Here is an 18,085-nt window from a genome sequence, read left to right on the forward strand (position 1 = left end):
CTGATCTTTTATTTTATGTTTTCAGTTGTCGCGAGAAAACAGCATGACATGCTCCATTCGAATTTTTGAAAAAATAAAACTTCATTCGAAAACCACGCATTTTCGTGTTCCTCGAGGTCAAACTTCCAGATATGACCGACTGGCACAAATTTGTTTCTTTAATATTTCGCGAAGTGGCCGGAGCAATAACTGCATCATTTGCAGTTCAGTCATATTTGCTCCTGGAGTTAATAAAAGATTATTTCAGATGGATATGGGTACGGAGATACGAGTTATGACTATTTGAATGTAATTTGAGTTAAAGATGTTGAAATATAAACCGATTTTATTGCCGTTTAATGAAGCGCAAGTCGGAAGAATTTCACACTCGGCTGGACCGGGTATGTCTATCTTTCACTTTATGGGCGTTATTAAAGTTGTCTTTGAAAGCTTAAGTAATTAGATCAGTCGTTTAGGTGAGTTCTACGTCCAGCTAACTGATGAAATACCGAAGCTTGATAGTCTGATGAATATGCTGCGAATTGTGAAGGATAGACTCAGTCCTGTTCAATCCTTTCCTCAATTAGGGGAAGCATTGATTTGCATCTTCAAGGACGACGGCAGTCCTTACAGGGCAACAATGATGGGAGCATCTCAGAAGAACCTTCATATTCAAGTAAGTTCATTAATCATGTGTCTAATTACCGATATCTTTTCCATATCAAAAACAAATTTCAAATTATAAGCGAATTTGATTATAATTCTAACATAATTTCATTGAACTGAAATATCCGTTTCTTCAATGTAGGCGTTTTTCTGTGATTATGGAAACTATGACGACGTGCCTTTGAATCAAGTGTTCCCGCCATTCAAAGAGATCATCGAGCTTCCACAGCTCTGCTTTGAAGCGACATTCGACCTGAAGCGCCAGTGGACACGAGACCAAATTGAGACATTTGACAAACAGTTTCCTCTAAACAAAGATTTCTACTTCAAGTGCGTATTTTACTGACGCTCAATGAATTCTTTATTAAGCCTCTGATGTACCCATACTTTCAAAAAAAGGCTCGATTTCCTGTGTAAACATTTTTTTTGTTGGAACTTGCTCAACCACCTGAACCAAAAACTATATTGTTCATGAAATGAAGATATCCCCAATTTTTGCGATATTTTTGCGAGTGTTGTGATTTGGTCAATTGACTATTTGATTCATTAATGCCCTCTTTTCTACTGCACGGAACAACTTGTAGCAATAATTTTTGAAAACCTGTGAAATATTTATGAGATTATTGAGACGATTTTCCAGTAACGTATCTAGATTAAAGCGTATGTAGTTTCATTGATGCGATCTGTAATACGTGGAGTGATGGAGTTTGAGGCAACATTTGTCCAGCCTCATTCAAAAGCTATTTAAAAATCTAAAAGAAAATTAGTTCGGTTGTTGGGGTACTAATGCTATCACTGATAGTAATACAGATTTATTTTTGGATCTTGTATATATTTTGGAAGTTTTCCGGATTTGGGTTGAATGATTCCTGTACGTACATGTAACGTTTATAAGAGCTTACTCAGCTGTGGGAAAGTAACGCTTCTGCTTTTGCCAACATAGGTCTCTGTTTCGTGTCCATTGTGGTATTTAGCAAAGCATTTGTGATTTTTGGCTTCACGGATTTTGCCTACAAATGAGTTGACGAAGTTTTTAAAGATTCTCGAAAAAAATCCCAGATCCGGCCCCTATTTAAATCATGACTTATAATGAAATTTGTCAGTATTGCTTATTAGAAGCTTTCCAAGAGAAACTCGATAAGGCCACCTACAACGCGTTCTTCTCGTCTCTTCCCGATTCCCGCGAGCAAGCTCGTCTTCAGTCGCTCTCTCTGCCTTACGCCGGCGCTTGGCTTACCGCAGTCCCCATTAAAGGTCTTGGCCTGCACCTGCTACCTGCTGAGTTCCAAGCTGCTGTCAGATACCGCCTTGGTCTTCCTGTGTTCGCTCCTGCTCGTAGGTGCCCCGCGTGTCCGTCTGGCATTCTGGACGTCCTCGGGGACCACGCTGTCGCTTGTGGGGGGAGTGGTGGCCGGATCTCCCGTCACGACAGACTACGGGACATTATTTTCAATGCTACCTCGGCTGCCTCTTTAGCCCCCATCAAGGAGCAACGGAACCTCATCCCTGGAGAACGGTCCAAACCCGGCGATATTTTTATCCCTACTTGGAGCGCTGGTCGCCCAGCTGCTTTCGACGTCACCGTGACATCCCCGCTGCAGTTATCTCTTCTCTCTCGTGCGGCGGAGACCCCCGGGGCGTCCCTGGAAGTTGCTGAGGACCGCAAATTTTCGAAACACGAGAAAAACTGTGAGGAACAAGGAATCAGTTTTTTCCCGTTAGCAGTCGAAACGCTCGGGGGTTGGTCCGCTTTAGCTATCAAAACCCTCAAGTCAGTTGCTATCCTCGCTGATGCCAGACGTTCTGGTTCACGTGACGCTCGTGTTGCCCCAGTTCGCCTTCTCCAGAGCCTCTCAGTGTGCCTCATGAGAGGAAACGCCACTATGATTGTCAGCCGGGCCATCTAGTCTTGTGCAGTTTATTACGTTTTTTGCATTCCCAATTCTGGTGCTCCTTTGTTCCTTTGCTGTTAGCGCATTCCCCCTCTCTTTTCAATCCTCAATGATTCATTCTTCTAGTCAAGTTACTTATTAGTTTCAAGGTCACTGGCTTTATTTGTTTTTGTGTGTAAACCTGTCCATTTGGAACTTTATTCTTGCCCCGGATTCTCTTGATATTTTTGGTGAACAACTGTGGATAACTATTCAGCCGTTGTCTTCAAAATTGACTGGGAAGTGGCAATTATCTGTGCAGCATAAATTATCTGTAGTCTGGTAAGAATACGCTTAGTGTTATATGGTCTGAAAAATCCTATTTTCTGTCTGATAAAGTGAATATTTTAGACTTAACAAGCATATAGTCTATTATATATTTAATTGCGGGCTTCACTATCTCGCCATGTTTAAACTTTTTCAACGTATTATTTTTGCATGTTTAACAAAAGAATTTTTTCACGTTTAAGCTATATCGTATGTTGCAATGTTCAACTCTTTTTTTCGATTTTCCAGTTTAAATTCAGTGTTTATTTCATCAAGTTTGAAATTAGCAACCCAATAGTAGAATATTGTCTGAGTTTTGCCAGGTTTTGCGATTCTGGCCTCCATATATGAATAGCCAAATCCTTTTAGTTTACGAGATAGGCAATTTTCGAGATTTTTCAAAAGTTTCTAGAAAATTTAATTTTAAAAAGTTTCTCAATTTTTGAAATTCTCACCCTGTAGTTGGGTGCTGTCGGGGTACTCTCAGGGGTTGCGAATCTTGCCTCTACTTCTCACTTCTCAAATAATTGTAGTTTTGCGAGAAATGATGGTTTTTATGATTTTTTTAAAAAAGTTTTCAAAAATTTAGATTTTGAGAAATTCCAAAACGAAGATCTCAATCTTGTTGTTGGATATTGTGAGGGTACTCTCAGGGGTTGCGAATCTTGCCTCTGATTATGGCTGCTCAAATCCTTGTAGATTTCGAGAGATGTAGTTTTTTTAGGATTTTTTCAAAATTTTTCAGAAAACTTAGATATAAAAAATTTCTCAAAACTTGAAATTACCATCTCTGTAGTGAGGCTCTGTCAGGGTACTCTCAGGAGTTGCGAATTTCGCCGCCAAATATGACTGCTCAAATCCTTGTAGTTTTCGAGATATGACGTGTTGTGTGATTTGATCCGAAATTTGAAAAAAACTTAAATGTTGAAAAATTCCAAAACTTTAAAGATCTCAATCCTGTTATTGGAATATGTGAGGGACTCTCAGGGGGTTGCGACTCTTGCCTCTGAATATCGCTGCTCAAATCCTTGTAGATTTCGAGATATGAAGTTTTTTTAGGATTTTTTCAAAATTTTTCAGAAAACTTAATTATAAAAAATTTCGCAAAACTTGAAATTATTATCTCTGTAGTGAGGCTCTGTCAGGGTACTCTCTGGATTTGCAAATTTTGCCTCCAAATAGGACAAATTTATTTTTTTTTCAAAGTTTGAAATTAATTTTTTTTTCAAAGTTTGAAATTTCTAACCTGTAGCGGGGGGGGGGCTGTCAGAGTAATCTCAGGGATTGCAAATTTGGCCTCCAGTTAAGAATGCCCAAATCATTTTTGTTTCAGAGATACGACGGTTTGTGTGATTTTTTTGGAAATTTTCAGAAAACTCAAATTACAAAATAATTCGTTAAAGTGAAATTCCCAACCCTGTAGTTGTCTACTTTCAACGATTTCGAATATTGCCGTCAAAAAAGACTGCTCAAATATTGGTTGTTTTCGGGATTAGAAAACTTAAGGTGAAGTTTCTCAAAATTTGAATTTTCCAACGTTGTAGTTGGGTACTGTAAGAGTACTCTCAGGATTTGCAAATCTTGCGTCCAAATGCGACTGCTCAATTGCTTCAGTTTCCCAGATGTGACGTTTCTTCATTTTAAATTTTTCGAAGAACTGTTTTCTTCATTTTAAATTTTTCGAAGAACTTATATAAAACTTCACAAAATTTTATGGTTCTTCAAAATTTGTTTAAAAAACGTGAATAAATAACTTTGAAAATTTTTTAATTACGAACCCTGTAATTGGGTGCTGTCAGAGTACACTCAAAGAATAGTTTTTTTTTTGAGTTGTTGAAAATTCGAAGCACCGGAGGTGCGGTACACGCTAGTTTTATTTAACGCACATACTCGAAACCCACAGAATTTATTGTTTGACCAAAGCAAGCTATTATTGCACTTCCCCTTTATTACTGTTTTACTTGATCCATTCTAATTTTGAGAAAGGAGCATGCATCAGAAATACGAATTTTTAAATGATAACTGCATTTCTTAAAATGGGTTAGCTTTATTAAAAAATTGTGAATCATAAAAGATTATCGAAATTCCAATAGCCTTAAAATGATTAATTCTCTATGAACCGTAAGTTTTAACAACTGAAATCAGTCGTTTTTTGCTGGTTTTCTTCAGTTCATTATTACTTTACCAATTATCTATTCGATGTGTTAAGGCATCAATATGTGGATATTAATTTCTTGTTGAAGGGTCATCTCGTCGACCGGAGCATTGAATGAACTTAAGTATCAGATCAGCGTTTTCCATCCGAAGCCAGAGCCACCTGTAGCATCTCAAGCAGCTGCGGCCTCTAACCGAGAGTATCCAGCTTCACCAAGGTCGGCATCATCTATGTCATCTCCGGGCATCGCGTCTAGTGCCAGAACGAAGATATCGGATTTCACGCCAAAGAATCTGCAGATCGGAAATGAACTTCCAGTATCGCTGGTCTCAGTAACAAGCTTCAACAGCTTTGGAGTTCAACTGACGAACAATAGCGCGCAGTTTGAGGCTGCGAAGAATGAACTGTTTGAGTTTTTCAATGAACCAGCGAATCGAGAGCCACTTAAACTTGTCACTGACAATGTTAAGCCCGGTTAGTATGTTTGAGTTTCAGCACGAAGTGAGTTTGAGTTTGCACTTATTTTTTTGCTTGCGTGGTTATATTTGGGTACAATTGTTCGGTAGAAACTTCGCTCTATTTTCAAGCATGTATTTCGGTCATGTGATCAGAGCACTTCTGACTTTTCCTGATGTTTAAGTAGGTAGCTCAAATGCTACTGTAAAATAGTATTTCAAAGCTGTTTTTTAAGAAAAAATGATCAAAGTGGTTTGTTCTGGCCGCGTGAACAAAATGGGTATATGTCTAAAAAAAGTTTCTAGCTCATTTTTTTTGCGTTTTCGGAAGCTGCAGACGGCTAAGGAAGTTCGCTCAAATCCGGTCAGCACCTGCTTTTTTAAATCTAAAATTTTAAGTATCAAAAATGATCGGCCTATGGGTTGTCTGATTATGGTGTGCCGGCTTGGTTGCCACATTTTAAAAAATTTTTCTTATGTTGTATGATATTTTTTGTATTGAAATTGTTTTTTTATTCTTTTTAGTGTAATTTCTAATTGTTACAATAGCAAGAGTCTTGTAATCGAGAACTAGACCTTTTTCCTGAAACAACTTATACACATTTTTAATTGAAATTAATGTTGCTTTATTATCAAACCTTGGCAACTTCCAGACACCATCGCACTTGTTCTGGAGTATATGCAGTTGCCTTCGAAACCTAGCGTCATGGGTTTTCATCTAGTGTCATCTGGTATCAGTTTTCATTGTAGTCTCAGTGTCGTTGATCAACTCCATTAACTCATGTAGCTTTTAACTATACCTGACCTGTATATTTTCCGTTTTTACTTTTTGTTTTCGCTTAGAAGCTTTATCCGGCCTAAATTATTTCGGCGCTTCTTTAGCCGGATTATTGAACTTATTTTGCATGGTATAAGGATAAAAAATCAGTATTCATGTTTTTATTAAATCAGGTCGGCGGGTAGTATAAAAGTTTTTTATGAAAGTTTCTTTCGAAATTTTTTGGTATCGGTTTAATTGGCGTCTCACTACGTGTTGTTGGCATAGTGAACGCTTTAAAATTGCTAAAAGCTTGTTAACTGCTTGTGGCTGCGTTCCTCGTCTGTTTTTCGAGATTAAATTTTGCGTATTTCAAAAAAAAATTATTATTTTTTTAATGACAACCATATCCATTGGTATGTTTGTTTTCCGATCAATTGGCGTCTAAGCACGTGTTGTTGGCTTAGTGGTTGCTCTGAAGTTACTTAAAGGTTGCTTAATGCTAGTGCTTGTGTTTATCGTCTGTTGTTTTGAGATTGAGTTTTTCGTATTTCCAAAAAAGTGTTAGTTTAATGACAAACCATTTCCTTTGTTTTCGGATTAAATTGCGTCTAACAACGTGTTGTTAGCCTAGTGGTCGCTCAGAAGTTACTGAAAAATTTGCTTAATGCTAGTGGTTGTATGTCTCGTTTGTTTTTCTGAGAATGAATTTTTCATATTTCCAGAAAAAAAACGTTTTTTATGACAACCATTTCCTTTGTTTTTTTTCGTTTTCAGATCAATTGGCGTCTAAGCACTTTTTGGTGGCTTAGTGGTTGTTCGGAAGTTACTTAAAGCTTGCTTAATGCTAATGGTTGTGTTTCTCGTGTGTTTTTATATAGATTTTTTTTTTCTTATTTCAAGGTTCAAGTTTTTTTTTCCACTGTATTATTTCCATCTCATTGTGTATTTTTTCTATGAAGTTGGAAACTTCAATCATAAAAGAGTCAGGCTTTTTAGAATCTTTAGCACTTTTCCAACGCTCTTTTTGCTTTTAAATGTAAAATTTATTTCCTTACTTTGTATCACTAGCTAAATTATTTTTTGCTCAGTAATATAGACTGTGAATTTTTTGAAGGAGGTGAATTTTTTTTCGAATTTTTCACGTTGTTTTTACTTGGTGGTTTACTTTTGCCTACTAAATTGCAATGCTGTGTTCGTGGTATTTTTGAATTTTTCTTAAGTTCAATTCATGTTCAGTTGTTAAAACGAAGGCAAAGTACGCTCACAAACGACGAAGGTGTGAAAAGAGGTGAACTACTCAGTTTCGCAGGGTGGTTTTACACTTGCGAAGCTAGTGTGTTAGTACGAACTTTTTTTCCAACCTAAGTCGCAAATATTGGTGCCACTTTTGGGACACCTTTACATCTTTTAGACAGCATTTGCTTTGACATTCGAATAGTAATAAATTATCACAGTTGATGCATTTTTAAGTCATCAAATGAACCGAAAAAAAGCTATTTGTTTGAAAAACATCACAATAAAAACTCGATTTCACAAATTTCTGACTCAATATATCTCGAAATTTTTTCAAGTGCACAATGAATACATAATGAGGTTTTATGCTTTGCGATTTGTTACATGCAAAGTTAGTGTAAATGCCTTCAGTTTGTTATATTCCAATTTATTCTTGCGAAATTGAGTCTAATTGTATTTAGTTCCACTTTTGCTCAATGGCCTTGGCATTTTATTAGCATAGGTAGCTGCGTTATTCAGGGCTAGTGTTTGTCGCTTGTTTAGCTGAGGGGATAGTGCGTGAGACCCAAAATCTCGTGATTGCAGTAGGTCGCAGTTTCGATTCCTACACGTAGCCGAGGTCGCAGATTCGAATACTATTTTTTCTTATTTCACTTAATAGAGCTGCTTTTTGGGCGTGTTCTCACAAGTGTTTGCGAAGTGCAGCTTCGTCTGTGTTAAAATTCTCCAGCTGAAAAAAAAACCTTTTGTTCCAGTTTTTCTCAAATTGGTTGAATTTTATGGAAAAAGTGTCATTGATAAATTGTTCCTATAATTCCAAGAGCTTTAGGCCATATAGTTTTTTTTGGGAAAATGGCTAATAGCCAGTTGGGCGAATTTCACGAATCGGAAAATTGACTTAGATTTTCTGCATTTTCAGTGGATTATATTAGAAAAATAATTTTTTCGATCAATTTTCTCAACTGGCGAAGACTATGATATAATTTTTTTTTTGGTTTTTTTAAGTTTTTTTGTTTTTATTTTCAGGATAAAGACAAATAATTTTGTTCACGCTTTTTTTGATTTTTCGTGTTTTGACTTTCAATTTCTTATTTTTTATGTTCAGTTCGTTTTTTTAAAAGGAAGGCCAACTCAACTCTCCATTAACTCCCGTGCAAAGGTCTTAAAAATGAGATCGAAATCTAATGTCGAAAGTGGCTGGTAGTTTTCAGATTTTCCAGCTAAATAATAAATTTATCTGTAGCCAATGTCTTATATTTAGCCATTTTGTCTAAAAATAACTTTTAGCGAAGCCGTAAAACTGGATCTAACTTCAAAGATTTTTCTACCAGAGTGACCGGAAAAAGTATAATTACTCCTCGTAGTTTTTTATGTTTTTGTTTTCACAAGTGTTACTTGAAGTTATTTTTTCTTATATTGTTTGTGCAATGGTTTTGTATGTTATTGCTTGTTATCGTCTACCGATGTTGAAATCATCGTCGTATAAATATATGAGCTTTTTTACTGAGCTGAAATGTTAGGAGAATTACGCGCTCCAATAAGAAAAGTCTAAATTGCGGGAAAAAACGGGAATGTTATTTTTTTGGCTTAAAAAAGGATTTTATTTGAACCCAGCGAAATTACAGTTTATTCATTCACTTTTCTTAAATTGGGTTACTTGTATCAAAAAAGGTGTCAATCTTTTTTTTGAAATTCAAAGTTTTTTCATAAAGGTTTAAGCTCAAAGTCTAATCTCTCTCTTGGTTGTTTCGATTTTCTTGAAGTTCGATTTCCTTGAAGTACTTTTGAGCTCTGGCTTGCTTCTAATTCAGCCGTTGCTTTGAGGTCAAATCTGAAATCTAAGTTTTTTCATTTGCAGGCGATGTGTTTGCTGCGTACGTGGAGACAGAAGAAGAGTGGGCTCGTTGCTATGTCTCAAATATCCAAGGAGGATCATCGGTTAGTGGATACAATTTTAGTGACCCTGGCTTAAGAGGTAGGCCGGCTCTTTTCCAGTTTTCCACCCCCCTTGTTAAATTACAAAACAAAGATGTTCAAAAATTGTTCACACGGCAATTTGCATGTTAGAAATGTTGTAGAAATTTGTTCACTTATTCACGCTGACACGTTTTATTGCAGTTTCTAACATGAAAAATCATTTTAAATAGACTTTCATATAATGAATTTCAGAAAACATTAAAGGGGGGGGGAACTGGAAAAGAGCCGGTAGGCCGTATGTTAAAACTTCAGATAAATTTTATCGGATCCGTCATATAATTTTACCCTTGTTAATGTTTTTCAATAGTGACAAAAACTAGGCATTACTGAATTGCTCAAATATGAAGCGAGCCCGAATAAATCAATCTTAGTTATTTCGCTTGCGATTAGCAATCGTCATCAGACCGGAATATAGACTTTTTCGGTTTAAAATCTAGTTTAAAAGAATCAATTCAATCATTTTACCTTTGGTTCATATGAAATAAAAAGTCTGAAAGTTTAGCGGGAATGTGGCGAAGAGGCAATGCAACCGCGTGTAAAGACAATGTGCAAAGGTTCGAATACCGACAGGACCTGTTTTTTTTGTAAGCGGAAAATTGTCCAGGCGTCAAAAAACCTTAGTAGGATGTCTGTTTCTCTGCATTTTTGTCGGCTTAGTTACCGCAGCACCAAGTTTGCCTAAACTTTAGGCTTTTTAAAACTCAAATTAAAAATCATTTCAGTGTCTTCCGGTTTTGGGAAAGTAATTGAGTTCCAAGAAGTTTTGTCTGTTTTTTTTTTTGCTATTTTTTGATTTTTTTTATTTCGTTTATTTAAAGATTTTGAAAGTTGTTTTCATTAAAAATTCAAGGAATGTTCTGTGTATTTGGTGAAGTGGTAATACCCATGCTTGAGACCAGAAGTTCGATTCCAGTCGGAATTTTTTTTTTGTGAAAACTATAAATTTTCGACTATTTTAGACTTTCGTGTCTGCAAGTTTTTGTCGGATTGGGTCCCGCAGAAAGGTTGTTTTTAGCATTTTGAAAGCTCTTTTTGTAATATTTCTACCGGTTCAGATAATTTTGTTTCAGGAATTTTTCGTTCTTCAATTTTAACGATTTTTTGAAGTTTTTTTCCGATTTTTGATTTGTCTTTTCGTTTGCTGGAAATCATAGTCATTCGTTATTGTAGCTCCGCTTCGCCTCTGAGTTGATTATGTTCTTTGATTACCAATGATGATGTTTTAGTTTAACCTTGTCAACATAGACTATGGAGATTCATTCTCGGCTGAATTGAAAGAGTTGTACGAGCTTCCGATTTACTTTGTCAAGAAATGTCCAGCCGAATTGGTGAAATGTACTCTGCACAATGTGGATAACCCTGTAGGAAGGGACGGTTCTCGCTTGTCGCACAACGACTTCAATGAGTTAGAGACTCTATTTGACCAATTGGCTAAGGTTACAGATTTGTCGATAAACATAGTTCAAGAATCCGGGACCACAGCGCAGAACCGGGAGTACTCTGTCATTTTAAAAAGTAAGAAGCCAGCTAGTGCCAGAAGTCCAACAGCTGTTGCTCAAAACGTGAATGAGTTGATGATCACGAAGTTAAACCAGATCAAGGAGCGAATGTCAAGTCAATCGGGTCCGAGTTCGGTAGCATCTCCGGGCATACCTGGGGGTCCGGTGGCTTCAGTGATGCATCTGCCGACCCTGGCGCTTCCCTCGGTGGGCTCAACAGTGAAGGCAGGAGTGGTGTACGCGCCTTCACCGAATGACGTCTTCTTGGTACTTAGAAGAGACGAAGATGACTTCTACAACATTCAGAATCGGGTAAGCTTCAATTCAAAGTTCGGAGCATTTGTTTTTAGAGTCGAGAAACGCAGCGAAGACTCTTGTGTAGGTATATAGGTCGTGATGATGTCTTTTCAGGAAAAATTTTAAAATGCTCAATAAACTACAGAAGTGCATTCATAAGGTATGTATGCACTTTTTGAGTTCACTTCAAATTCATCTGAATTTGCTAAAACTTAGGTAAGTTGCGCTCTTTAAATACGAACGTGGAAATGGCGCGTAAAAACGAATTTTAGCTTCAAAAGTGGATTTAAGTTTATAGAATCCCAGCGGAATATAAATTTCACAATTTATCCAGTTTTCTTAAACTGATGTAACTTTATCAAAAAAGTGTCAATCATAAGTTGTTCTTTACACTAGCAATCAGCTTAGTGTTTTATTATGAACCTCCTTTGTTTCCTAACCTAACTGGCAATTACAAGTGTTCATTAAAAGTGTTCACTTATTTGGATTTATCACTGTAGCATTGGAAATTGCATAGCATCTGTTCTCTGCTTCATTTGTGACTAGTGTTAGGTACCTATTAAGCTTCCCTGACTGAGTGTTTAGTGTCTGAGACTCTTAATCTCTAGGTCGTAGGTTTGAATCTCAAACGCAGTAAAATTTTTTTTTACTAATTCGAGACTTAATTCTACTTTTACCTATTGCACTTTATAGAGCTGCTTTTTGTCGTGATCTCGCTAGAGTTTGCGCAGCAAAGCTTCGCTCCTGTGTAAAACTCTTAAACCTCTAAGGCCGTATATTTTTTATTTCAAAATACGAACTTTCAAGTTTTTCAAAAAACAAGTCAGTTTTCTTGTTTCCTTGCTTTCATTGACTCTTTTCCAACTATCTGTTAGTGGCATTGTCGTATCGTTCAATGGAATGGTGTGAATGCATTTGTTGACTGTTATTTAGTGTCACTGAAGATAGTGAATACACTTGTATAGGCCTTGATGATTTCTTTTTTTTTGTGCGTTTGACTATTTTTTTCCACCTTTAATTCAAATCATTTGCTTAAAGCAAGGTAATTTGCCCTATCCAAGTAGGAAAGCAAAAAATTGCGAAATGAACGTGAATGAAAATTTTAGGATCAACAGTTTCATAAGAGTAGCCTTATTAGAGAGAACTGGATTTTATTCTGCTGGGAAATCCTGAAACTAAATCCACGTTCGAAATGAAAAAATGTTATGGAAATCATTTTTAGTTCGAACGTTGATTTTAGTTTCAACATTTCCCAGCGGAATGAAATCTAGTTTTTTCTAATTTGACCAGTTTTATGAAAGTGTTGATCATCAAATTTTTTGATGTTCAGAAAACTTCAATATTCTTATATTTTTTTTATCTGCAGTTCAGAGTCTTATATAGGTCGTGATGATTTTTTTCGTTTTTTCTCAAAAGTTGTTGCAGAGGAGGGACCACGAGAGGACCTGCTCGTGGTTGGCCATAACTTCCTGATCTTAATTGCCAAACACCAACTATTTTGACGTGGTTGGAAGGCCGACACGACAATACATAGCAAGCACAGTTCTGAACTATTGTCAGTATCTTTTTTAGATTCATAATTGCTCTAATTGTAATTTTTTCTGCTAATTTGATCTTTGCGACTCGTATAAGGTCGTCATTCCCCGTGGTTGGCCATAACTTCCTGATTTTAATTGCCAAACACCAACTATTTTGACGTGGTTGGAAGGCCGACACGACAATACATAGCAAGCACAGTTCTGAACTATTGTCAGTATCTTTTTTAGATTCATAATTGCTCTAATTGTAATTTTTTCTGCTAATTTGATCTTTGCGACTCGTATAAGGTCGTCATTCCCCGTGGTTGGCCATAACTTCCTGATCTTAATTGCCAAACACCAACTATTTTGACGTGGTTGGAAGGCCGACGCGACAATACATAGCAAGCACAGTTCTGAACTATTGTCAGTATCTGGGCAATTTTTTAGATTCATAATTGCTCTAATTGTAATTTTTTCTGCTAATTTGATCTTTGCGACTCGTATAAGGTCGTCATTCCCTGAATTTACTTCTATTACAACACCTTTCGGCAAATGTAATGGTGATATATTGTCCTAAGTTAGAAACACCAGATTGCCTTTTTCATTGTTTTCTTTTGGTTGCGTCTTTTTGGTCTTTTCTGCATTTCTACAAGATAGTCTTTCATCAACTCCTTCCAAATTTCGCCGATTAGATGCTTCATACAGTTAAGTCTCTTTTCTGGGTTTCAGGCATTGGGACTGGTTGAGGGTAATTGGTTTTTATTGAAACCATTTAGTGACATTGCAGGTATCAATGGGTTCGGGTCTGGAAGATCATCAGATATGACTGTCAGTGGCATAGAGTTCATGAATATTTATATTTGCCATGCGATGGTATATAGCTCGTCATAGCACAGACTTGTTGATTTTCCAATTGTTTTTTTAAGTAGCATTTTCATTAATTTTACTGCTGCCTCCCATAATCCTCCGAAGTTGGTAGCTATAGCTGGTATTATCGCCCAGTTAATACTTAAATCTAATACCGCTTGTGGCAAGCATTCTTGGCTATATCGCTCCTGAACTAACTTGAATTTGATGAAGTGTCCCAAGGAGCAAATGAAGTTAGTCCCATTATCCGAGAAATTTTTTTTGGACAACCCCGGCGCGCCATGAACCTCCTCATAGCTTTTAGGCAATCCTGCGTGTTAAGCGAGTTGACCAAATCCAAATGAACAGCTTTCGTGGAAAAGCAACTAAATACGATGAAAATGTGTGCGTCTTCTTGTGTTCTTCCTTGAATGTAAGGGGTCCTCCCGCGAGGTCAATGCTAGAATATGTGAATGGAGGTGAGGGATTGACTCCTTCTGAAGGGTAGTCACCAATCAACTGGCTCATACTTCGACATCAAAACGCTTAAAGCATGCAGCTATCAATTGTCTGGTCATCCTTCGTGCACCGATGATCCGGAAGCGTTATCGAGTTTGGTGAACTGTTGCTTTTTGTCCGGCGTGTAGAAGCTTCTCCTGGCTGTCTCGAACAATGAGTTGCGATAAGTCGTTCCTATCCGGAAGAATCATCTGGTAGTCCGCATCTTCATTGAGGCAGTCTAAAGCTGTCATTCGACCAACAACTCTTAACTCTCTGGTGCTCATCAACGAATGGGTACAATTGTTGTATCTTGGATATCTTGCTGACTGGCTTGTTGCGATTAAGGCACGCGAGCTCTTCTGGGAAGCTATTAGCCTGGACTTGAAAAATCCACTGCCTGTAAACCTTTGAACCTAGCTTTACTGGATGTCAAATGGCGCTTTCTAATGATGGCAATGAGCCTCATAACCAGTGATGCTTTTCTCAAAAGCTTCCGCAGGGTTCCAAACCTTCGATTCGGATCCAGTGATGGTTGTTATCAGTATCGTTGTTATCAGGCATCGGTATTGCCCGAAGATTTCCGGGCATAGATGCAAGCTCCATAGGCACCTTCCGAGGCATCACAAAAGATGTGTAGTTGGAATTTCGGGCTTCCAAATTCTTCGAAAGGTGACGTTGCACATCGCGGCACCTGGAGCTCATCTAAAGTTTCCAGTGTAGACATCCAGTAGTCGAACTGATTTCCAATGCATTTTCCGACAGCATCATTCCAATCGAGTTCTCCGTTCCAATTTTGCCGGAAGAGTATCTTGGGTAGACTCATCGCAAGGATCAGGAATTCGAGAGTGTCGGCGATCTTGCCCAAGCTACTGAAGATGATACGACACGTAATCGTACTGCGTGGAGAATCATCAGTGTCCTCTATGGTTTCAAAGGAATGTTCATTTGGCGATCTTAGAGTAGCGAAAGTTGGAGTTCCTTAGGCGTTGGATCACAATTGCAGCTCGTGGAAGCTCTGGAAGACTTCGATTGTTATCCTCGACTCCCCTGGGATCCTCCTGGGTGAACAATGGACACCTTTAGGGTCTCTGGGAGGGAGTTTTTCTTGTCTTGTGTAAAGTTGGCGTAAGAATCATTGCTGGGATTCTTGTCAGCGTTGGTGTCGCTTTTCTTCATCGCAGCCAGATCTCGTTTCAGATTAACCAGAATTACCGGGCAAGCATGGGAACTCGATCGCAAGTCTTTTTAGGTGCTTGAGGTAGCTATTCTGGGTCCCGCCGGAGGTATTTTTTGCGACATCAACGACTTCGGATCCCATGGTTCTGTAGCTCCCAGAAACTCTTGGAACTCCTCTTCCAACAGCCTTGGAACTCTTTGGGTGATGGAATTTCCTGGTCTGAAATCTTTCCGAGCCCCTGACGACCAATTTTTGGTAGTAGGATTCTTGTGAATCTTGCCGACGTAGGTGTCGCTCCGCGGCACCTTAGAGAGACCTCGTTTCAATACCCCCCGATCAACCGGGCACGAATAGGGATCCGATCGCGACCTTTCGGAGGTACCTGACCTTATCCTATTATGGTATTCGGATATGTTAAAAATGACATCAACGACCTCGGACCGCATGGTCGTGTAGCTCCTGGAACTGCTCGAATTCCTCCTCCAACAGCCTTGGGATTCCTCGGGTGATGATGTTTCGTGGACCCATGTCAAGAAATTGTTTGGCGTACCACGCTGTCTGGCGAGATGATGAAATAACACAGGATTGTTGTGTGTGTTTGATGATTCAGTTGATGCTGGTTCGTGTCCTGCACCAAAATGTATCTTCGTGATAATTTAGATACAGATGTGATAAATAGACTGGTCTAAAGATTGAATTGATTTTTTCTGGAAATTTGAGTTTAGGTTTTTGCGGTAAATTTATAAGAGATAAATCGTTTAAATCAAGTATGATCGTAAGTCAAAATGTTTTGTCATTTTAAATCAGAAATATATTTTTGAGATTAATCAGTTGGCTATGTTTTTTATAAGTGATTTTTCTTCTCAGTTTAAGTTTTTTTTAAGGATTAAGTGTTGAAGTTTTTGTTCATTCGTTTTTTTGTGCTTCCTTATTTATTAACATTTTAACGACTGCCTGTTGAATATGTTTAGATGATGCAAATTTACGGAGAACAGGACGGGAATAGATTGGATGTGAAACCAGGAGTAATTTGTGCCGCCAAATTCGACGCAGATGAATGTTGGTACCGTGCACGAGTTGTAAGTGCGGTCAACGACACCACTTGGTGGGTTCTGTTTGTCGACTACGGCAACAAAGAGACGGTCCAGAAAGACAACATTCGTAAACTAGAGGGATCCTTATACCAGTACCCACCATTGGCAATTCACTGTCAAATCAAAAAGATTACCCAAGCCTTCTGGCAAGGTTTAGATGACGCCAAGAAAGAATACTTCCTTAGCAAGATTGACCAGCAACATTTTATGGTGTCCTTTGAGCTATTAGACGACTCTAGTGGAAAATTCTTGATCAGTTTAATAGATGAGTCTGGTGAAGATGTTCTTAAAATTCTTAACAAACCAGTTCCAAGCCCGATATCCAGCCCAAAACCAAGCGGACATATGTCACCTAATGGGAATTTTGATGCCAGACAAGCAATTAACGAGGTACGTACGAATCAGCGGTTGTCGCCAAAAAGTTTCGATCGCAGTCGGCTTGGCCCGAGAAGTCCTGGCGGGGGAAACAGACCTCCAAGTCCGGGAAAAGCACAAATTGGACCACAGTTCGGCGGTGAGAGAAGTCCAGGATTTGGAAATAATCGACAGGGTGGACCAGGCTTCAACGCAAATGATGGTAGACCTCCTCGATTGAATCTAAGAGACGGAGCGGGATCAAGTTTCCAGGGCCAGCAAGACAGGTCTTCAAGGGAGGGTCCCGGAAATATAGTTGAAAGAAGTGGAGGATTCCAGTCACGTGACGGCAGACCTCCGCGAGACGGTCCTGGAAACAGAGGTGACAGACCTGGTGGCTTCCAGTCTCGAGACGATAGGCCACCTAGAAGAGACTTCAATGGACCGCAAGGAGGAATTGGTGGCGGTCGTCCTCAGCTTAACAACGAAGCTAGTGGCGATCGTTCATTCGGCGATTCAAAAATGGGTGGGTTTGCTGGAAAAGCTGATAGTTCGTTGCATGCAATATTCAATATTATTATTCAAAATTTGAAACCGAAACAAATTTAAAACCGGCCTTGATGAAATAAGCAACATCTTTGTACTGAAGATTGCTTCATAATTGCTCCCTGCCTAACATTTATAACTAATCTATCCTTCAAAACAGGTTGTTTCCTATTTCACTTAAGTACACAGAAGTGTTACCTCTTTATAAATCTAAGAGAAAATTGGATTTAAACAACTATCGACCAATATCGTTGCTCAATAGCTGCAGTTAAATTATTGAAAATGTAATGCACTTTAGTTTATACAAATATCTCGGAAAGTTCGACCTACTTTATGAGCGTCAATTTGGATGTTGTCAAAAATATGCTTCAGTAGATGCCTTAGCTGAATTTACTGAGCGCTTGAGGCTAGGTATTGAAAAAAAAATTTCAATGAAGTTTTCTCAATGATTTGAAAAAGGCCTTTCATACGCTTGATCACGAAATTTGTCTAAATAAGAAAACCAAGGGATTCGCGGCAAATAAAATTTTTGGTTTCACAGTTACTTATCTGAAAGATACCAATGTGTGTAAGTCAATGATACCCCACCTGATTGGTTACTTATCGCAGCAGGTGTTCCACAAGGCTCGATACTTGGTTCCCTTCTGTTTTTGTTCCGACCATTGAAAATGGGGAGGAACTTTGTATTCGGGTGTATTATAGGTTTTTTGTTTTCCTGACAAAATCACAAACCACAAATAATTATCGGACTGGGTTGAGTGGTATCATATTAAAGCCCTTACAGTCGTGATTCGAACAGCATTTAGAAAATTCAAAAAGTTTTTCTCC

General features: G+C 38.2%; 1 protein-coding gene across 1 annotated transcript in view; it reads left to right on the plus strand.

Moving 5' to 3' along the window:
- The first annotated feature begins 251 nt into the window (after positions 1-251).
- The window catches only part of LOC134848484 (uncharacterized), a 29,032-nt gene continuing 11,198 nt past the window's right edge, over positions 252-18,085 (plus strand). Inside the window, exons 1-7 of the mRNA XM_063865960.1 lie at positions 252-380; positions 456-655; positions 788-975; positions 5,087-5,472; positions 9,305-9,384; positions 10,650-11,234; positions 16,235-17,237. Coding sequence (XP_063722030.1) covers positions 305-380; positions 456-655; positions 788-975; positions 5,087-5,472; positions 9,305-9,384; positions 10,650-11,234; positions 16,235-17,237 — 2,518 coding nt within the window. The 5' untranslated portion in view covers positions 252-304. The remainder of the gene's footprint in view (positions 381-455; positions 656-787; positions 976-5,086; positions 5,473-9,304; positions 9,385-10,649; positions 11,235-16,234; positions 17,238-18,085) is intronic.

This window comes from Symsagittifera roscoffensis, chromosome 6 (assembly GCF_963678635.1).
Source record: "Symsagittifera roscoffensis chromosome 6, txSymRosc1.1, whole genome shotgun sequence".
NCBI classification, from domain to species: domain Eukaryota; kingdom Metazoa; phylum Xenacoelomorpha; order Acoela; family Convolutidae; genus Symsagittifera; species Symsagittifera roscoffensis.